The sequence below is a fragment of the Alligator mississippiensis genome, chromosome 3, assembly GCF_030867095.1.
Source record: "Alligator mississippiensis isolate rAllMis1 chromosome 3, rAllMis1, whole genome shotgun sequence".
Taxonomy (NCBI): Eukaryota; Metazoa; Chordata; order Crocodylia; family Alligatoridae; genus Alligator; species Alligator mississippiensis.
The window spans coordinates 189,322,915-189,345,485 of NC_081826.1; the positions used below are offsets into that span (position 1 = coordinate 189,322,915).

At 43.1% G+C, this 22,571-nt stretch overlaps 1 protein-coding gene across 3 annotated transcripts in view; it reads right to left on the bottom strand.

Annotated features, from left to right (window-relative positions):
- The window catches only part of RIC1 (RIC1 homolog, RAB6A GEF complex partner 1), a 93,259-nt gene that overhangs the window by 16,758 nt on the left and 53,930 nt on the right, over positions 1-22,571 (bottom strand). For all 3 annotated transcript variants that reach the window (XM_019478084.2, XM_019478085.2, XM_006268895.4), the window contains exons 11-18: positions 17,185-17,337; positions 16,645-16,848; positions 13,883-13,921; positions 13,489-13,599; positions 12,576-12,665; positions 11,776-11,936; positions 8,813-8,951; positions 1,135-1,251 (exon numbers count right to left, since the gene is read on the bottom strand). In XM_019478084.2, the coding sequence (XP_019333629.1) occupies positions 1,135-1,251; positions 8,813-8,951; positions 11,776-11,936; positions 12,576-12,665; positions 13,489-13,599; positions 13,883-13,921; positions 16,645-16,848; positions 17,185-17,337 (1,014 nt within the window). The remainder of the gene's footprint in view (positions 1-1,134; positions 1,252-8,812; positions 8,952-11,775; positions 11,937-12,575; positions 12,666-13,488; positions 13,600-13,882; positions 13,922-16,644; positions 16,849-17,184; positions 17,338-22,571) is intronic.

The following is a 22,571-nucleotide window of genomic DNA, read 5'->3' on the forward strand; positions in this document are numbered from 1 at the left end:
GCAGAGGAGGGAGGGCAGTAGCACAGGGAGCTCCCCCGACAGAGTCCACTCTAGTTGTGCTGCCAAAGTGGGAGGGGGAGCCAGGCACAGCTCTGCCGCAGCAGCCAGGGCTCAGGTACTGCTGCAGGAGGCAGCAGACCTGGGTTCTTGCGCCCGTAGCCTTGGCAGCTGGGAGCCCCAGCAGGGCTGGGGAGAGTGGAAGGTTGTGGTTGGGGAGTGAGGGGCAATGGCATGAGCAGGGCATGGGCAGATCAGGGCTGCTCGGCACCACAAAGTGGGGGGGATCCACCAGCCACAGCTGGACCTGCGTCCTAGTGAGTGAAGGGGGCAGGGGGAGCTCCGATTTCCCATGATAAGAAATACAAAATCAAACACTGAAATGTATAGGTATTTAGAATTTATTTTATTATAGATTAGGGCACTAGTAAGCTTCCAAATTGCTTTAAAATTGTAAAGATATCAATAAAATAGTGTTCAACAGATACCTACATATATAGTGGCATTTCATTTTAATTAGGGATAAAGGTGGATTTTGGGAGGTTATAAATCAGAGAAATTGTGATTTTTAAACAAAAAAAACCCCCCCAAACCCAGGATCCCTGGTATTACTAAAGACCTGCTCAAACAATTCATCATTGTAGATGTTTGTGGAACTGGTGATCTTTAAAATGACACTAATATGAATTACCTCTTGCAAACAGTGTCTAGTCATACATGGAAGAGCTTCGTTATTCATTTTTGTTAGCACAGATGCCTCAAGGTGACAGCACATCACAAATACATGAACAGTTTACAAACAGGCCCCAGAGTGGATTTATTTATTTATTTATTACCTGAAGCATGCACAGCACTAGGATAATGGGCCCTGATCCTGAGTTGAGGACTCCACATGCTACTACAATATATGTAGTGGTGTAGATGCAAATATTTGAAGCAGCAAGCTTGGCTTGTGAATTTTTGACCAGAAAGACTGTTATGCTGGTCAGAATTCATTGGCATGATTCTATGAGCTTGGTCAGACACAGAACTGCAGCTAGTTTTAAGCCTGGATCAGCCACCTTCACAACTTGCCCAGTCCTCTTACACCTTTGAAAGAAAAGGACTGTGAAATCCCATGCACGTTTGTTTACTCACAAGCTTCCTTTGGTTAGAGCTACTCTCTTTCTCCCGTATCTGGGGGCCAGACCGATCCCTTTGCACCATGATGAGTTGTCCTGCTAAGTTTAACATAATGCTTTCTGCCTCACAGGCCTGAGGAGAAAAAGAATGTAGAGTTACAATTTTAAGCTTTTCTGAATCCATTGTCTTGGCTTTACTCAAATCTACTTTCAGCATAAACTCAGGGTCAAATTAAAAAATTCAGAAGAACATAAGTAGTAGGTCAGACCAATGGTTCATCTAAGCCCAGTATCCTAGTCTCAGACAATGGGAGATGCAGATGCCTTAGAGAAATAGAATGTGAAGAGAGTATATCTACAGTGATCCATCCCCCATCATACCTTCTCTGGCATCCATGGTTATTGGTTTAGAGATGCTAGAGGAAACATCTCCAATCGCTGTTTAAATAGAGCTGGGCTTGAACCTGCCACCTCAGAAGACACAAACCAGCACTGTCCCAAGAAAGCCACTGCAAAGCCCAACAAGAATAGTGTTTCTCACCACAGCAGCTCTGGGCAGAAAGCAGGCAAGTAAACCATTATGAATTCTGGGTTTGTTTGTTTTTTAAACACCTAACTTCCAAGACAGCTTGGGACAAATACAAATTAAAGTCCACAGCACTTGCTTCTTAGACAAGAACCTGTGCCACATACGCTACCTAAAAAGCTTTGCTTGCCTGGGAGAAATGTATGAATGAGACATCTCAGCGAGGTCCAATGTTGTCTTATTTTCCTTTGCTTTAGTTGGTTTAAATAGAAAGCAGAGGTTTCAATTTGTACAGCAATGCTTTCCTAAACAAAACTGTACAACTGCCTTGCATGATGCCACAGCTTTAAAAGTGGGTTTTTTTGTTTTTGTTTTGTTGTTGTTTTTTTTAATAGAAACAGGGAACAGCTCTTTTAACATAAGCACCAGCTAAAATGATTACATGGCTAACTTTATTTTGGTCATTGTGTCTGATTAAATAGGCTCCTAGTAGCTCCAGGCCACTTCAGCTAGGGAACAACAGTGCACATAGTAATTTCCAACACTAATCCTTTGAAGAAGAGAATCAAATGTGTTAGCCATAAAATATTTTCCATTTCAAGGGGGGGAAACAGACCTTACAATTACAAGTAGGTGTTCATTCTTTTTTTTAAACCAAATCTCAAGTATTCCTTACTTTTAAAACACAGTTATTTCAGGTAGTCTTGCTGCTTGCCTGTGCTAGTACCATACTATGTTGTATTTATGTCAGTCAGGACTACAAACAAACCTCTTAGGAGACAATTCAGTACAAGAAGGACCCAAAAGAAATGTGTCAGATACCTATAAGAAAGGACACAAGTGGTTCTAATGGAGAAGTGACTAAAATAGCACTTTTTTGTGTACTAGACTTGTTTTCGATGTTTGTTTATAGTTGTAACCAAATTGTTTATTTGGCACTAAAAAGCAAGCTGTGTTCTTTCCCTCCTGCTAGCATTGCCATGAAGATTACAGAACAGATTATAAGATCACAGAGATGCAGGTGGTATTCTCCTTTATTCTCTCAGGCATGATACCCAACTGCCCCATGTTCAAAGTTGACAGGTAGAAGCCAGAAAGAACCCATCTAACTTCCACATTCCAGCCTCAGCTTGCAGAGGTGGCAATTAAAGACAACATCCTTTTACTTGTAAGCACCACGAAAACTGTGAGCTGAAAAAAGAAAAAAAAGAATCAAGCAAAAACCCTAAGGTATATTTATTTGCAAAGATATTTTTCAGAACATGAACAGAGTTAAGTATCCAGTACTTTATTGGGGTTTGTCCCTCTCTGAGAAGCGTCAGGTTTACCCATTTTTGTTTTAAATTTAAAAACAAAATTGGATGACAGCTTGCCAGACTACCAAAAAGCTGGTGCCTAGATTAGGTATGTTCTCAGCATCTAGAATAGAAGACAGCATTTGCTCCTTTCCTTACAAGGCCCAACTTACAGCTAGTTAAAATTGAAAAAATTATTTTCATAGCAGCTTCCCACTCAAAAATGCAGGATGTGCACAGGAAGGACACAGCATGAAAGGCATCTCAGAATGATCCAACAAGTAAATCAATGAAAGCTCCACTAAACATGTGACATTTCTGAAGCTCTCTCAGGAAATACAGAATTCTCTTATGTAACAAGAAAGTCTAAAAAGACTCTCAGAGGAAGGATGGACTAGTTGTTAGAGGCAAGAGTCTTGGACTTGAGACTTGGGTTTAAATTGAACTCTGCTACAGAACTCCTGCAAAAGCTTGAGCAAGTGTCTTAGCTTCCCTCTGCACAATGTGGATGGCACCTCCCACAAATAGGGGTACTGTGAGGTTAAACACATTAATATGTACAGGGGTGTAGCTTGTAGCTGTGTTGGTCTAAGGACATAGGCAGACAAGGTTCCTTGGGTGAATCTGATATCTTTTATTAGACCAACTGAAATGGTTGGAGAATAGTTGTTAAGCAAGCTTTCGGGTTCAAAAACCCTTCGTCAGGCTAAGGAAGTTTCTGCAGTTGGTGTGTGCTCTTCCTGGATGGAATGAAAAGTAAAGAAGCCAGGGGCTGGGCTGGGGAGTCAGTTGCCAGGAAGATTATAATGTATCAAAAATCCAATGTCTATGTTTAGTCCACGATCTCTAGTATCCAGCAGCTTGATGAAATGGAGCTCATAGGCTCGTCTCTGGGAAGTGCTGTGTAAGTTTCCCTTGAGGATCAGGACTGAGAGATTGGAGAGAGAGTGGTTTTCTTGTGATCAGTCCTGATCCTCAAGGGAAACTTACACAGCACTTCCCAGAGACTTGCCTATGAGCTCCACTTCATCAACCTCCTGGATACTAAAAATCATGGACTAAATATAGACACTGGATTTATGACACATTATAATCTGCCTGACAACTGACTCCCCAGCCTAGCCTCTGGCTTCTTTACTTTTCATTCCATCCAGGAAGAGCACACACCAACTGCAGAAACTTCCTTAGCCTGACGAAGGGTTTTTGAACCCGAAAGCTTGCTTAACAACTATTCTCCAACCATTTCGGTTGGTCTAATAAAAGATATCAGATTCACCCAAGGAACCTTGTCTGCCTAGTTCTAGTTCCCAATGCTTCAAAAAAGTGTCATCTCTTTCCCCAGAAAGAAGGGCTATAGTGAAACAAGACTCATGTTGTCACCCTGAGTGGGGATTTCACTTCTTGCATGCAAGTCTAGATTATTTCAGTATTCTGGTGGGGTACACATGGACTTAATGGTCCATAGTTTTATCAGAATGGGTTGGTACACTGAATGCAATCTTCTTTCCATTGCTCAATTTGAAGTTCATGATTGAGGACAACCCCAAAATGCAGGAACTGGGATGTAGTCTCCATTGGCCACACATATTTGTAGCAGAAGTAACTAATTTTCTTGAGCATGTCAGACCAGATCTGCATTAAGATTTTGGTGGCCTAAGACAGAAAAAAGTCCCATCTCCTAGCTGATATGCCCCAGGTGTGGATGCACCCAGGAACACTTTTCATCAAATTAGTTTACATTATTTTAGGGGAGGAGAGCATAGATATGCCAGGACAAATACTTCCACATCAGCATGCACTGTGCCTATGCAAGGAGGATATTCCTGTAAAAATATCAAATGCACCATACTAGAGAGACAGGTCTTTAGTATGGATCCCCCAGGAAGTGATTTGTGAGCTCTCCATTCCTTACACAGTGGTAATAAGGAGCTGATCAACCAAAAAGATTTCAGTATTGACCTTACAAACTTGGCATCCATGTCAAGCACATTTAACAAACATTGGGGTTACTCCACACAGCTGTCTTACAAATCTCAGTGTTCAGCAGGTTTCTGAAATAAGCTGACAAACTTGCTTGTGCTCTGATGGAAATGCACCTTGATATTTAAGAGGGAAGGCTCACCAGTTTGTAAAATACAGAAATTATCCCCGTTGAGAGTCTCTGGAATGAGGCCAGTTGGTCTTCTAACACACCAGATACGGCCACAAAGAGTGTAAAAAAGGCCCGAAGGGTATAGCCCTATCTCGGTAATGAAGCAGAGCAAGACACAGTGAAGTGATTAGCTGAGATGGAATTCTGAGATAATCTTAGGATGCAACTTAAATCATCATCTTGTCCCTGGAAAATATGCATACTAGTAGGGTCTTGCTAGCTCTTTGCCAATTCTATGGCAGCTAGAAAGACAGCCTTGATGTTAAGATAGTATTAGAAATATTCTAAGAGAGATTTGAAAGGGGGCTCCCTCAACTGCAGGAAGAGAAGCAGAAGCTGACCCAGGCAAGGAGCAAACCCTTAATTGTCTGAACTGCACTGAGTCTTAATTGAGTGCATTCAGCAGTAGCATAATGAGCTGATATTGAAGCCAGATGAACTTTAACAGAACTAAATGCCAGCCCCACCAGTCTTAGCACTAGGTAGTCCAGAATCTTCAGAATTAAGGCCTCCCAAGTTAGATGCCCAGGTAGAAATTTCCCCATAATAGCCATTCTTACCTTGAGTGAGAATTTCTTGAACAGCCCTAATCAGTGGGGCTCATCCAACCAACATCAAGGTCATTTGATGCAACAACTGTGGACCTGAATGGAATATCTGACCCTGCTTTTGAGGCACGATTTCCACATAAGATAAAAACACGTTGGAAATTAGCTGGACATTTGAAGTAGGTTTGACAAGTAGTCTCAACCAGTTTGGGAACTGTGTCCCGTCTGATCTTTGCTGCGTCCCATCTGACCTGAACTGTGTCCCATCTCACCTTGGGGATACTAGGAACTGGTAAAGCTGCTATCCACCATGATGAGAAAATCTAGGGCTGGGTTCTTGCACTGTCTGAATAATGGGTCTAGGATGGATGCAGCCAAAATCACTCATGGATTAACTTCTGCTCAGTCCACAAGGCTGCTGCCGACTCTTCCAAGAACACTGCACCATGCTGATCATATCTCATTCAGTGACCTCTAAGTAAGATATGGATAACAGATGTCTGCTTATATGTTCATATAGTGCACCACTTACATATTGTGCATCAGGATTTTCACTTCCAAGATCTGTAGCATGGATGGAAATGACATGCAGACCAATACAAATAATTGCATATCACCTGGAAGCAACAGGCCTTGCTTTCATGAGCAAACCAAGCCACTTCAAGTGCAGCAATAAGAACTGCTGTAGAGGCAAAGGACACCTACTGCATCACATTCAAAGGAACTAGTTACCAACCAAGGCCTCAGAGGATCTGGTGACAATGCTATTGTCCATGCAATGATAGTGGTTCTCAATTTGGTGGTTCTCTCCAGTTCCAGTGTCAATACTAATGAAGGCACCTTCAGGCCTAGGTCCAGTTCAGAGGGAGTGTGCTTACACTGTTCTTCACTCAGCTTCAGTGCCAGACAATAAGAATTTTATCTGCTAATGCCTTCCCTGCTTATTTGTAACAGAAGATGCTAAGCTCTTCCTTGAGTTTCTTCCTTTTTGGCATTCTGAGTTATCACTTAAGCCACCTAAAATTTTAATGAATTCAGTACCATATATGATCCCAGTGCTGACAGTGGAGCACTGGGATGATTCTGGGTCATTGGAGACTCCATCCTGAGGGGAACGGAGGGTCCCATCTGCCAATCCAACCCCATGGCACATGAGTTCTACTGCCTGCCTGGGGCTCGGATTCAGGATGTTACAGACATGATCCTGGACCTCATTTGACCCTCGGACGAGTACTCCATTGGTCCTAATCCACGTTGGAATGAATGTCGTAGCTGGAAGCAGTCCAGACCGTATCATGAAGGATTATAAGGCCCTGGGGGCCAAGCTCAAGGAGACAGGGGTGCAGGTGGTATTCTCCTTTATTCTCCCAGTAAGTAGACGCGGACGGCGCCACGAGGCCTGTATCGGAGAGGTCAACCAGCGGCTTCGGAGTTGGTGCTACCAGGCAAGCCTTGTGTTCCTTGACAACGATCGCATTTTCATGCAAGGGGCATGCTCGGATAGGATGGGCTTCACCTCTCCCCTAAAGCCTTCACAAGAGAAGGCTGAGAGGGGATCTGGTGGCCATCTATAAACTTACCAGGGGGGACCAGCAGAGAATGGAAGAGGCCCTGTTCCCCTGTGCACTACCCAGAGTAACTAGGAATAATGGCCACAAGTTGATTGAGAGTAGGTTCAGGCTAGACATCAGGAAGCACTAGTTCACAGCCAGGGCAGCTAGGATCTTACTCCTTGTTCTCTCAGCTTCTCCTCATAAGTCCTGTTCCCCAGCCCCCTAGCTATTTTCACTACCTTCTGCTGAACTCTCTCCAATTTGTCCTTTCTGTAGTGGGGGACCCAAAACTCGACACAGGACTCCAGATGCGGCCTCACGTGCAGAAGAGAGAGAAATAATCACTTGCCTTGATCTGTTGGCAATGCTTCTACTAACGCAGCTCAGTATGCCGTTAGCCTTCCTGGCAACAAGGATACACTGCTGGCTCATATTCAACTTATTGTCCACTGTAACCCCCAGATCCTGTTCTGAAGTGCTGCTGTTTAGCAAGTCAGTCTCCAGCCTGTAGCAGTGTGGGTTTGTTCCACCCTAAGTGCAGGACTTTGCACTTGTCCTTATTGAACCTCATGAGATTTATTTTGGCTCAATCCTCCAACTTGTCTAGGCATCTCTGAGCCCTAGCCCTACCCTACAGCATATCTACTATTCCCCACAACCTGATGTCATCTGCAAACTTACTGAGGGTGCAACTCCATCCCATTTTCTAGGCCACTGGTGAAGATACTGACATTCTGACCCAAGAAGAGAGGGAGAGGCAAACTGAGTACCTTCTTAGGCTGTGTACACCACCAATGCCAAATAGACCCCTGCCCCTGCTCTGCTTGTCTTTAAGAAGGACCTGCACTTGCAGGAAAATTAGATAACAGACATTGTTAGCTAAAAGACTGTATTTTTTGGTAAGTGAGCTACATGCAAACTAACAGTTGGATCCACTGACACATACTTGAAAGTGACAATCAGTCTAAAGGAGCAGCTTTGGCATGTAAATGCAAAAGAATATATACTGTGTCCAGGATTAGACATTAGAAAAAAAAAATCATGATTTCCAAGTATTTCCAGGATATGAAACAGATAGCCAAGGAGCCATGTAGATGCTGATCCAGAAAATGTTTCATACCCACAACTATTCAAACAGTTACTTATCCAGGTAGAGGGTTTTGCTCCAACATTTTTGCTTTAGAGTTTATATTATATAAAAGCACTTTTTGAAATAACTTAAAAAGTATCTTCAAAGAGCTTTTTATTACAGTTGTAGTATATGCCAGTCACAAACTGACCTGTAAAGACTAAACCAGTGAATCTCAACCTTTTTAAACTCAAGACAAACTTGAAAAATGCCATTTTTTTTTTATTTTTTTTTTTAACTACAGAAAAATAAGGAGGCATTCTTTCACTGCAAAGAGCTCAGAAAGACCACAAAATTATGGATTTCTATTTGAAATCTCTGGATTTATTTTGTGAATCATGTTTGCAAACTTGACAGTGGTAACATTGTGTGGCACCTTGAAAAGATTTCAAGGCATCTAAGGCTGCCTGGTTGAGAATCACTAGACTAAACTACCAAATCCAAAACAAAAGAGATTCTTATTACATTCTCAGCATTGTATAGACTCGTACCTGCTGTGGCATTTTCAAGCTGATGCCCGTCTCTGTTCTCACGGATGTCAAAGTAACAGACACCACAAGGAAAGGATGAGGAATGTAACGAGACATGGACACCTCTTGAAGAACCTGAACACTGGCAGTAGGGTTAGGACTGTAAGGAAAAAACAAAAAACCACAAAAAAAAAAAACAGTTGCTAAACCTTGCTACTGTAGTGGTACTTAATTAAAAATCAAACTTGCTAAAATTGAAAATAATGATTATATAAATAAAATACCAATTTAACCTTAAGTAAGCATAAATCAGTATGAAGCCCCTTTAACCTTGAAACTGTATTCAGTCCCGCACTTCATAGCTAAAAAGAGTAACTGAATAAACCCATTAGCCTTATTGCCTGAACCTTCATCGTTTATTGGACGTTACTAGAGTGGCTTGAGCAGAAAGCAAAGCATTTGAGAAAATAGCTCTCAACTCTTAGTCCTCTCTGTAAAGAAAATGACAGTTTGGGTCTCTGCAGGAGTATTTTCCTCCAAGTTAATGCTCTTTCTAATAATGAAAGTTCCTGCTTCTTGACTTTAGTCCAAGCTACAATACTGTCCATTAAGTGTGGCTGCAAGTAGGTAGGTATCTTTACTCCTTTCCACTCTGGCACTAAACCTTCCCCAGCAGCTGCATGGTCTTCAGCAAACTCCTCCATGAAGCCTAAAAGGTAGAAAAGTAGGTACTACTCTATCTACTTCTTTTTCTACTCTGTTTTGCTCTTGCTTTTTTCTACCTACTTTCTCCTTTATAGTAATATATTCACTCCTTTATTCTCGTCTCTCCTTTTATATTGATGATACTGAAGCACAGATAATTCAGTGCCATTGTCACCTACCTGCACCAAATAAGACAGAGACTATTTCAAGTTCCCACAGTCAAATGTCTTAGACAAAGGATCTTCTCAGAACTGGCAGTCTTAGACATTTTCCCCATCTGACTTAAAATCTTTTACCGCTACTCACCATTTGAATTTTTATTCTTGATTCAGAAATCACTGATCATGGTTTCTATATAAGTCTCCCTACAGTATGACAGTCTCCCTAAAACTGCTTACTTAACATTCTCATTTTGACTGTTATGAAATGCAAGTTCTTATTCTCTTCTTGTATTGACAGATACCTTTTTATGTATTCTCCAGGTATCAGATTGGACTGCTGGTAGAGAATAGGTTTGAGAACTATTCCAAATCCACTGGTTCCCATTTTTTTAATCAACATCTTGAAAGACTTAACACTAGCTTGTCATATGGACTCCCTTAAATCATCAGCACTGCATGCTCCTGCTGTCCTCTGCCTCTTCTGTCCTTCTGCATAAACTCATTTTTGCAACTCCTGCCAACAGTGGAGATGCCTTGTATACCATCTAAAAAATCTCAAATCCCTCAGCCACAACAAGTTCTCACAGGAAGTCTTTGGTGGGGCTGGACAATGAACAGTACCTTGTTGTCATTATTTCAGCTCTTTGTATACAAGTAATCAGGGCTATTTCAAATGTTGGGCTGCATAAGGAAGGGTGAACAGCTAAAGGGAAAAGGCCAATAATGAACTAAACCCGAAGAGCTTCTTAAATAATCCAAGTTAGTATTTTCCAAACACACTTCTAAGTTGTCTCCTATTTCTGCAGCAAAAATTACAGTTTTGGTTGAATGCACTTGAACAGAAGTTCGCCCTTTAGATTTACTGACTAACAATAGACATACCTGCACAAAAAAAGAAAGGGATGTCATATTAAAGGTGTCTATAAACCTACTATGTAAGCTAGAAGAGCATCAGCTGAATACATTTTGAATAACCTGGATTTCTGTATTACAATGCTGAAAGTACCCTGAGATAGAAACTGTACAATTCTGACTTCAATGCAACAACCTAGTTAATCTGACTAGAGCCCACTATTAGCGATTGGATATATCTGTTCACAAGATTTTATATTCTTCCTTGAAAAAGATTTACAACTCTGAAATAAGAAAGTTAATCTTCTTCTTCTAACTCTAGTCCTCTAAATGTTTGGATCACTGTTAAGTAAAGGTAAGCAGTGAATACAGATTTTCTTTGATATACGAAGCTGCCAAAGCTGTGCGTCTTTCAAATGATGAGCTTTATGAACATTGGATCTTTATAATCTCGCCTTCATATACTTTTCTAAAATAACGAAAAAAGAAAAGGAAATTCCTCAAACAGAACTATAATCAGTGACAGATCCGTACCCTTTGCAGCAATGTGCTAACAATATATAAAAACCTTTGTAGTTTTAAAGACCTGCAGGGGAAGGGGACATTTCCTCAAATTTTTAAATATGAATGAAGTAAAACTTAGATTTTTTAAACTCTTAAAAATGTTTAAATGCCCTCAATTTTGTCATCCATTTACCGAGTTAACAGTAAGTTTTCGAGCAGGTTTTATAAATTAAGAAAACTGGACAAAGATTGTGTGTGTAGATTTAAGGGAACATAAGGAAACAAATCAGTTTCAAATATTAAGCAGCAGACCAGAATCCAACCTGTCTAGAGATACTAAAAAGGAAAATCAACTAGTAATGGACATTAGATGTTTAGTCAGTCTACCTACCACCTCTTTAATAAACGATACAAGCCCCCAGATAAAAATTTTCAGAATTCTCAGGTTCCTTTCCCTACCATTAAGAGTGAGCCAAGTTTTCAAGATCCTACAATTCTGATGAACTCTGTATGTGCAGTTTTTAGCCATTCAGCACCTGAGCAGAAATTTGTGCAAGTCAGCAGCACAAAATAGATGACAACTGCCACAAACAAAACATTTGGAATGTGTCTCAATAGGTAACAATAGGCTTAAGATCAAATCAGGGGTTATCAGTTTATCAAAATAAATTATTCCGTTACAGGAGAGATTTTCAAGTTTATGTAAAACACTACAAAGTTGTGGTAGAATAATTTAATAAACCTGGTTCAATTTGTACTTACCCATCAGGTCGTCTCTCAATACTGTAAAGGCAAATAGAACAATCTGCTCTGAACAATATTACTATGTCTCGGAAGACACTGAGTAATAATGTTTCTGATTGCACTTTGATGACCTGGGCAAATGCATTATCCAGATTGGATGTTCGCAGGTAGATTCGTAGCTGCAAGGAGAATTAATGATTTAAACAAAGGGTTCTATATTGCAAACACAATTAACCTAATGTAAATACTTGAAACACAGACCCATTCATGAGGTACATTTTTGTGGGACAGCTGTCTAGGGCTCCTAGATCACTTAATTTATACAGTGAATTGATCAAAAAATTCCTTACTTTTAATGCTATGGTAATTTTGCCAATTAAAAACAAAGTTTTAAAAATGTTAATTTCATTTTAAACTTGAGACACTGAAAACAGGAAAGAGCTCCTAGTCTTCAAACAAAAATGTGCAAGTTATTCATCTACATTCCTAAATGCATTTGATAGGTAGGAGCCATGACAATACCTATATAGCAACAGACACACACACACCTTTGTTAGCATTTAAAACTGTCATTTTCCCAAGGATGATAAACATGTTAACCTGTCTTAACAAGACAAGAGTTCTACTGTAAATGAAGAACTTTTCCAAAAGGACCAAAACTAGCTGTGTCAAAATGCTTCCAAAAAAGCACTGAACAAAAGGAACCCACATTGGTTGGTTCCTGCAGATCCAAGTGTGTTGTCTCTTTCTTTGTATTAGTGTTGAACATGCCTGCTGTTTAAAACAAGATATTAACTTTCAAGAAACCACTGTCTTACCTCTTCTTGACGGTCATTTAAATTATAGCACGCAAGAACAATGAAATCATTCCACCAGGCTAAGCCACCTGTCACAACCATATTTTGCTCCTTAGAATAAAGTGAAAAAGAACAAGTCAGCCAGCATATGTTTCTTACAAAGTTTTCAAAAATCACTTAAAATATACATAGAAAAATACAAGAATAAACACATGCACACACAATATATATAAATATATAGAGATATAGAAATAGATAATAGGTACATTCTCAAAAATTTCTGTAAGCTGCATATAAAGCTTTGCTGTTTATGATGGTCTATCAATCTTATGTAGGTCTATGAAATATCTAGCAGTAATTCACTTCTTACGAATATGGCCTGCAGAGTTTTCAGAAGCATATACACAATCAATAAAAACTATGCAACAAAGCAAACTTCTTCCAGTTCATCAGTTTACTGGTACCCTTCAAGTCTTTTTAAGCACTTATGTTCCCACATTAAGCCAGAATTAGCTATTTTGAGTTAGGTCACCTAAAGTTAGGTCACACACTCTTACAGAAGACCTGTTATTTAAGATGTTCAGACGTTGTTAAGCATATGTAACTTCCATATGTTAAACATATGTAACTTCCTTATTCTGATAGAGGGCACCTTATTCAGACGCGGTTAAGCATATGTAACTTCCATATGCATGTAGGAGTCTGCCTTGAGACACTAGGATTTGGGACTTGTAGCCACAATTCATTATCATATTGTCAAAGATATTTCAACTTATAGTATTATTCATGCATTTTATATATAGAAGACCAGCTTCCTTAGTACAGAGGTTCCTTTGAAAATACAACTTGCTTAACCACACAAATAAACAAAACCAGTCCATAAATGTTCAAAGTATTTTTTTCATAAGCCTGCACACATTTACATAGCACTCACCTGGGTAATGTTTCCAAACAATTTCCATTTTTTGGTGAGTAAAGAATAATGTGCAAAACCAAATTTGCCAACAACAGCTACATTCTGTCCCAGCTTGTCAATGGCTGAAAACTTTGCAGAGAAAAGAAATTAGAAGACTTGCTCAAATACTAAAAAAGTGAACTTCTGTCCAAGCAGATTATAAGCAAAATCACAGTATTCAAGTTCAAATTTACAAAGTGTCCGAGTAATATTCTCTACCATCTTTTTAAATGTATTTTTCTTTTAGAAATAAATATCAGTGACCGGTACAATGGCACTTCTGATAGAGGGTACCTTATTACATGGTTGGGCAATTATTAAAAACAAAATGCTTATATTTTTCATCAAACAATATATTTTTAAAATAACTCACCCTTATAGGCCAGTTACTCTCTAGGTATGTACTGTGAATCTAAAAAAAATGTTATAGAAAATTATATCAAAAGTAGGTTGAAGTGACAGCAGTACAGTGTCTTACACAAATGTCAACATCTATTTTTTCTTCCAAATTTCTTCTATAATATTCTGACTTACACTCAGTCGTTCGTGCTTTTCACTACCTCATTCCTCTTTTATCAATTCACTTTAGGATCACATAACTATTATGGTTTCCTTTGACTAAACACATTTTACTATAATTTGAAGTAAATTACAGCAAATTAAAGCAGGACAACTTGCTGGAAATAGCATTTTATTCATAATATTCAAGCTTTAACATTCCAAGTCTGGGATAAAAAAAATAAACAGAAAGCTCTCCTTTTTTCTTCAAAAATATTTTTTGTTTTCTGATTTCCCTTTTTTAAAACCAGGGCTGTCCAACTTCAAAGTAGCTGGGGCTTCACAAGGGCCCTGGGCTGCACACCATAGGGACCATATGCTACAGGGGCCTTGCACCTTTTGGGCTCCTGGGACCCTCACAGCATGAAAGCACTACCAGTACAAACATTCTCCCCTGCTGTTGGGACAAAAAGCTTACCAGGCCTCCTCCAGCCATGCTGCCCTGCCTTGAAGACTCCGGCTGCTGCCACAGAAGCAGTGGGGAGAGTAGCAACTGTAGGCTGCATTTTGACACGTGTCAAAACAGCTGTTTTTCACTATATTCAGTGACTCTTATTTTGCAGTATTATGTCTGAGCTAACTTAAAATGAACATGGTAAAATTCTACTAGCAGGAATACAAATTGCAGCAGCCTAGTGCCAGGAAGCTCATCTAGAAGTATAGCTAAAGGGAAAGTTAGCATCTTGTTGTCCTAGTCTGATCTATGGCTTTAATGGCCAAATGCATCTCTTGGTTAATTATCTAGCTCTTTCAATCCACTGTCAACTTATACTCCAGACAAATTAATATTCAGAAAGGAATAATTAGTAGGTTTCTTTTTTATTAAAAAGTCAGCAATTTGGCAAAGGAAGAGGGATGATAAGTACAAGATTCTTCATTCCCATTTTTTATTCATAAGGACACTACCCATAATTTCAGGCCAAATCAGAACGATACTTATAACACAGCAGATAGGTGACTTAGGAACTGGAGAGTTGGTCTTTAACTTCTAAACTCTTTTCATATGAAAACAACCTGTTTTTGCAAGGGGCTGCGCCACAGAACCAACCCCTCCCCACACCTAAATAGGTGGGAAGACACAGGTAACAGTAGCTAAAGCTAAAATGCTCAATGCAACTAAGGAACACAAACTCTTCTATCAAGATCAAAATGTTAGACACTTAGCTGCTGTTTAGATAAACTTTACTCATTAAAACTTTACACTAACTGTCCATAAGATGATCTAATAGCTCTTTATGAGAAGGAAAAAAGCTAACAAGAACTATTTTGCAGAACTCAGTCCTGTCCTGTAATTTTCAAACTCTGGAAAAGTTTAGGTAACAGAAGAATCTCTTTGGTTTAGGTACACACAAGAACATTTAAATCCTTTTCATGAATGAAAGCCTATTTCTTACAAGCAGTATAGCCATTAAGAAGAAACTGTAGGGGAGAGAAATTGAAAAAAAAATGCTCAAAGTTTCAAAGGATGGAAAAACTGTTAGCAGTATGGATCAAAGTTTGAAAGCGTTGAACCCTGATACAGATGCCAGTGCTCAATGCAGACAACAACACTCATTCAAGGATTTAAACCCTGAAAACAATTCTACTGAAGTGTCATTCCCACTTCTAATGAAAACTGTACTCTATAGACAGAAGCATGAGACTATGAAAAATTATGGATTCAATGTTACCTAAACTGTTCCTTGAACTGACGGGAAGGTGGACTGAGCACTCTGGACTTTAATCCTTTAGAAAAAATGCTCTTCTTGCAAGCTGCAGTACTTTAAAGGGAAGTGGTCTGTTTGAATTCTTTATCTACTTTAAGTATATATTACCAGAAGTCTGAAGCAACATGAAAGAGCTAAAAGTGTTTAAAAAAAAGTTTGTATAGACAAGAACATGGGTGACTGGTGCTGCCTTAGTGGGGGCATATGCCCACCCTTTGACCAGTCCCGCCAACTAGAGGGGGGGTACCCCGTGGGCAATCCTGAAAACCAGGGGGAGGGGTCCCCCACAGGCGATTGTCTCCCAGAAGTGGCTGCAGTGATCGCAGTGATTGGCTGGCGCTTGCAGGAGGGGCACTGGCTCTCCCACCTGCCCCGCCCCCCCCCATTACCCAAGCGGCTAGCACAGCCGATCAGGGGGTGCACCAGCGCTCTCAGGGGGTGCACGTGCACCCCTATGCATCACCCCTGGACAAGAATCTAGTACCTGTTCTATAAAGAAGTATTTCTTGTATCTTAACAGTTCCCCACCCTTCAAACTGGGTGAGAAATTATACATTGGGGAGGGAAGGGAGAGGGGAAATAGCTTTTTTTCCTTATGAGGTCAGAATTTTGGTTTTTTAATCCCTTTATTGGCTAGGATGTAAATACACAGCTGGAAGACAAGGATGGCCAATTTTTTTTTGCCTTGGTTAAGAAAAGATATTGTGTGGGAACACACAAGAAAAAGAGATGAAGGAGGGAAAACATCACACTATATGGAACAAATACAGTATTTGCAGATGGGTAAGAAAAAGAAAAAAAAGATGCCACGAGGTTCACTTAATGTTAAATAATTATGAACATGCCATGTGAGTAATGAAGAGAGAATTACCTGTACAACATGCCAATGTCTGTGTCCTAATAAAGTGCTTAAACCCTGAGAATCTAAAATTCCATCTGCAAATGTGGCCCTTTCCCTGATGGATTTGTGGTCTGAGTGTGCTGAAGTATTTCTGGGATTCTGGGCCTGCGTTGCATCCCCACAGTTCAAATACAAACGATCTTCTCCTTGAAGAAGGACCTGCTCCTGGTTACTCTACATAAAAAAGACTCCCAGTTACTATGCAGAAAATAAATACCATGCTTCATTTAACACAGTCCTACCTTATATAATTAAGAATATTTTTCCATCTTTGACATCAGCAATACAAACATGATGCAAATAGAAGGTGATCTTGTTTTCAAAACATCTGACCTGTAAATGCACACACTTCCTTTCATTTGTGTTATTAGAGAAGCATGTTTAAGACAAAAGTAGTAAAAAGGCCAATTTAGCTGTTGGGAAACAGATTTAAAACCTGAAAGTCTAACAGAAAAAATAGATGAAATCTGGAGACAGTCTCTAAAACAGAAATTATCTATGAACACTTACCATGCAAGGGTTAACAGTAAGTGCACTCTTGATGAACTGAAATTGCAGAATACCAGACTGACAAGCTTTACTCTTTGCATCAGTCTCGCATCCCACATTCTGAGAACAACTGCCATCGATCACCCACAGGTGATATCCTTCTGAACCCCAGGTCTGAACACATGCAAAACAAGGAAAAATAATCCCCATCAATTTAGACCTTCAGAGAACAAGTGATGTAAGAACATTTTGCAAAAGATCACTGCTCTGATCTGGTCACAAGACTAACAGAGAAATGCTATATTTTGCTCTTCTGAAATCAGCAACTCCAGCAGAAGCCATATAGTTGGCAGTGAAGACACAAGGAACAAACTGGCTACTGAAGTTCTCTTTTACACAAAAGCTAGAAAACAGTATTTAGAGAAAGAGGCTACAGAATCCATAACCTATACCTTTAAAAGGAAGTGAATAAAAGAGTCATTTGCTAAACTTAAATCTCCTAAAATATTAATTAACCATTTTGGCATATACTTTTTTTTTTTTTGGAAGCCATTTTCAACAGATCAAGTATCATCAAAAGCTGAAAAATACTTTCTTTAAGAGTACAGATTTACATAGATACTGCATCACTCAATAGAAGTGCAAGCAACTAAGAAACAAACTATGAAAGAAAGTCAAAGAAGCATCACTAATACCAACTTCTGAATGTGGTGCTGTTTTGACCATCTTGTACTTGAAAATAGATTCCTTAACAACTAATGTGTTTGTCACTGCGAGGCAGTCTAAGCAATATCACTTTGTGAATATATTTAAAGAGACTACACATTGGCAGCACTGACTGGAGGAAAAGAGCTTACTGGACACTTCTATAGAAACAGACATATCCCTTGCCAAATGTATCTTAGGAGGCTAAAAGGTGGTACACACCAATAGTGAGAGATGAAGTCAACCAGCCATTCAGTCTACAGGTGCATTACAGACCCAAACCACTGCTGAATCAATGGGATACAGCCAGCCAAAGCTAATTTATATTAAAAAAAATCATTTGCAGCATTGCATGACATTAACAATATGATGCAGCTCAATGTAGCCAAAATAATGCATAGGTACTTCAGTTTGTAAAACAGCTCCCAGCTGATTTCTAGGAGACTGCAAAGAGCTCACTGGAGTACAAACAGGTACAAACAGGAGTGTGGTGCATGACAAATGCTGTTTACATCAGACATGTTTTCAGTAAGTCTACACAGTGTTTCAGCCTGCAATATGCTGGGAAAGAGGCTCCCCACTGCCTCAGACATCCTTCCTCCTGCCACTGATTATTTCCTTCTTTAAGACGCCTTCAGCTTGCTTGTCTTAGGTAAGCGTACAGATCCTTGTCCATTTTTCCCTTCAAAGGCAGAGATGCCTAGTGCTGCTGTTACTTTTTGAACAGGTGTCAATTTAGGTGTTCATGTGACAAACAGTTGGAAAAAACAAGGAAATGCATATAAATTCCAATTTATTCAGCTAGCTCATCAGACTTCAGAGCCCTAGGTCTAATGCAATCTGTGCATCATGTGTTTGGATGAGAAAAAATAGATTAGAGCAGGGGTGGGCAAAATATGGCCCACAGGATGCATTTGGCCTGCCAGGCACTTTCATGCGGCTTGTGGCACCCCCCAACAAATTGCACCCCGCTGAGCCCTTTCACCCATGTGGGTGGGAGTGAGGTACCCACATGTACAACCTCCCAACATACCTATTGGGCCTCGCTCCCACCCTCTGCCCAGCCAGCAGCTTCCAGGCAGGGCTCCTGCTGCAGCCAGAACCTGCTTGCTGGGGGCAGCAGTATGGCTTGGGGGGGAAGCTGCAGCTGGGTGGAAGTAGAAGCACAGCATGGAGCCTGTGCCCAGAGGGGCAGCGGGAGTGCAGAGCTTAGCTGGGCGGGGTGTGTGTGTGTGTGTGTGTTGGGGGGGAATCCCCCACACACTCTTCCCATGGCATGCAGCTCAGCTGCTGGCAGCAGCAGCACACAGGGAGGTCAGGGCACTTCCATCACAGGGGCTCCATGCTGCGCATGCCACACACCTGCAGATGCGCACTCGCAGCAGGAAAGCCCCATACTGGATTCCACGGATAAGCAGAGGGCAGGGCTCCCTCCACTCTTGGCATAGTCCGGGGAACCATGTAGCAGGGAGTGGGGGAAGCAGCAGGCTCCAGTGCAGAGCTTCCCCTGCTGCAAGTGCTGGAGCTGCAGGCGCACAGCAGGGCCCCAGCGAAGGGGCAAGCTCCACTCCCTCCCTCTGTGCACCACTGGCCAGAGCTGCATCTGCACTGGGCATGAGCACCCTGACCTCTCTGCCTGCTGCTGCTGCCAGGCAACAGGGGCTGCACGCCACGGGGGAAGTCTGTGGGGGGTCCCTACACCACCCACCCTTCCTCACACCCACACCCTGCCCCCACAACCCCATCAACATTACAGTAAACTCTCTGGTAACCAGCACCTTACAAGCCGGCACGCTCTGTTAACCGTAAAGCCGGCTTGTAAGGAAAAGTGAAACCGGAAGTGCCCACCGTGGCACTTCCCGTTTCTCCGAGCCCCAACAGCCCGGGGCAAAGCAGCCTGTGCTGCTGAGCCCCCACGGCCTGCGGGCATAACAGGCTGCGTGGGACTGTGAGTGGCCCGTCTCCCTGTCCAGCGGGGCCCTCAGTCGGCAGCTGGGGCTGCTCAATTAACCAGCATATTTTGTTATCCGGCATCCCCCATTCCCAGGGGATGCCAGATAAGCTTTTACTGTACATACACCCCAACATACCCTATGACCCCCTACACAGCCACACTCTCACAACTCCACCACACACTCCCACACCCCACCACACACACACTCTCTCTCTCTAAAAGAGTGACACTTTATTTTTGAGTTATTATGCAGTCCCTTCTATATACAGCACACAATCACAAGTCATGACAAACATTTTTTGTAATAAAATGAAAATATTTTATAGTAGGTGTTTGACTTCTAGTGTATGATTTGGTTTTTTTCTGGTTCTAAGATGGCAATGCCCCCTCCCAGAAGGAGGGGGGGCAGCAAGGAGAGGGACTTCTGGTAGCAAAGGTCAGGGGTTAGGAGGCAGGACTTCTGGTTCCAATGTAGTGGCCAGGGTAACTGTCAAGGGGTGGGGCTACCTACGCAGCCCAAGACAGCTCAAACTTGTTAAGCAGCCCTCCGCTCAAAATAATTGCCCACCCCTGGATCAGAGAGTACTTATAGCAGGCTTGTCCAACATGCAGCCCGCCAAGTCATTTTCTCAGGCCCAAGGTCCCTCACTCAGAACAGGCGGGTGGGAGAGGGGAGGAGAGCTACTCACCCCCGCAGGGCCAGGCTCGCGGGACCTCCCACATCATGTAAGCTGGGTCCCGCCACCGCCCTGAGGGCTGCAAGGCATGGGGCTGCCCTAACTACACCTGACGGGACAAGCTGGGGACAGCACCCACTTTTACTTGTCTCTGGCTCGGCCCCTTGCCCCAGGCATCCCTCCCGCCTCCCAGGACCCGCTGGGCTCGGCGGCCACGGGGCAGGAACGGGACACAGTGCCCGGCACAGGCAGTCAGCAGGGCAGCCCCGGGGGGGCCTCGGCAGGCAGGGTCCTGGCATGACCTCTGCGGGGCGAGGTGGTGGGAGCCGGTATCCACCAGGCTCCGGGCTCGCAGTGCTGAAGCCACCGGGGCTGCATGCGCGGGCAGCCAGGCACCATGGTGAACGGGGCTGTGCGGGTGAGCAGGCAAGGGGCTGCGGTGCAGTGGCTGCCTCACTCCAGCCCCCCTCGGGCAGTGCTGGCTCGTGGGCCTGCGCTGCTCAGGGGCGGCCTGGGTGGGGAGGGGGGGACTGTCACTCCCTGAGGCTGGGCCAGGCTCTGCTCTCCTGCTGCAGCAGCTGCCTGCGCCCTCCCGGGGGCCATTTGCCTTTGCCACAGGGAACCGCAGAGGACCGGAGTGGCCCATGTTCCCCCGAGGCCTTACCCTGCCAGGAGCTGCCCTGGGCAGACCAGGCCCGAGACCCTGCCAGGCTGGGAACCGGCTTCGCTCCCGCACTTCCACCATCCCCCTCTCACGCGTTGGCTGGACCCCAGCCGCATCTGCCCAAGTGCTGCCAAGACTTTGGGCAGCAGTGTTGCTGGTGTAGGCAAGGCCTGGGAAAGCAGTGGCATAGGCAGCCCCTTGGCCTGCGTGAGAGCACCGGCTACATCAGTTTGGTCACATATTTTAACACAGCAGTCAAATATCTTCTGGGGCTGCCTTCAAATGGTGGTCGTAGTAGGCAGAAGGGGGGCCCCAGCTGTTGGGATGGCTGGTCAAGGACATCATTTGCTGTAACTAGCTGAGCACAGGTGGGGGTTTATGCCAGTTTTGCCTTATTTCAGGCTTGTCTGACATACGGCCCGCGGGGTGATAAAATATGAATATGGCTCGCCGGCCCACTGGGTGATAAAAAATTCATGATCCGGCCCCACATTCAAAAAGGTTGGACGCCCTTGACTTATAGTGTATAATCCTTTCCTTTGGTCAGGACAGTCTCCTTCAAGTCTTGTAAAGAGCTCAGCATACCACTGATAAAGTACTGCCCTGTAATTCAAGACGGTGACAACCTGGTGCCGAGTGTAATAACTGTCATAATGGGTTAGACCAGGGGTTGGCAAAATGGCAGATCTGGCTGGTGGCCAGACTCCATTTCCCAGCAGCCCCTGCCCGCATGGCTGGGACTAGGTTCCATGGAGACCCCTACAGCAGCTATGCTGTAATAGCATGAGGCTGGGGTTTCCATAGAGACCAGCCCCAGCTGTGCTGGAAGGGCCCAGGTCAGGCCACAGAGCTGCTCCAGAGCCTGGCTGGGATCCTGCAGCCGTGCCAGTACGGTCCAGAGCAGGGGCAGAGTTAGGCTGCAGATCGTGGCTCTGCCCCAGCTACAGACTGCACTGTCACTGCTGCAAGATCCCAGCTAGGCTCCAGAGCAGCTCTGCACTTTACCACGTGCCCTGCCAGCAGGGGCAGCACTATGGGGGGTTATAGCCACCCCAAAATTGCCTGTAGCTACCTGTAGCCACCCCTCTCAGTAGCACTGCTGCCACTGCCTGCCCCACACAGGCAGAGGAAGCTGAGCCCACCCCACTCCCGCCCGCAGCACAGTCCCCGCTCAGCACCGCCACCAGAAAGAGGCTGACGCTGCTGCTGCCTTCCAGTGCTGCTGGGGCTCGTCTCCACAAAAACCATGGCCCCACATTATCACAGCATGGCTGCTGCTGGGGTCTGCATGGAAACTGGCCCCAGTCACATGGGCAAGGGCTGCTGGGAAATGGAGTCACTGCTGGCCGGATCCGGCTCGTGGGCCAGATTCTACCCGCCCTGGGTTAGATTAACAGTCCATTTAGCC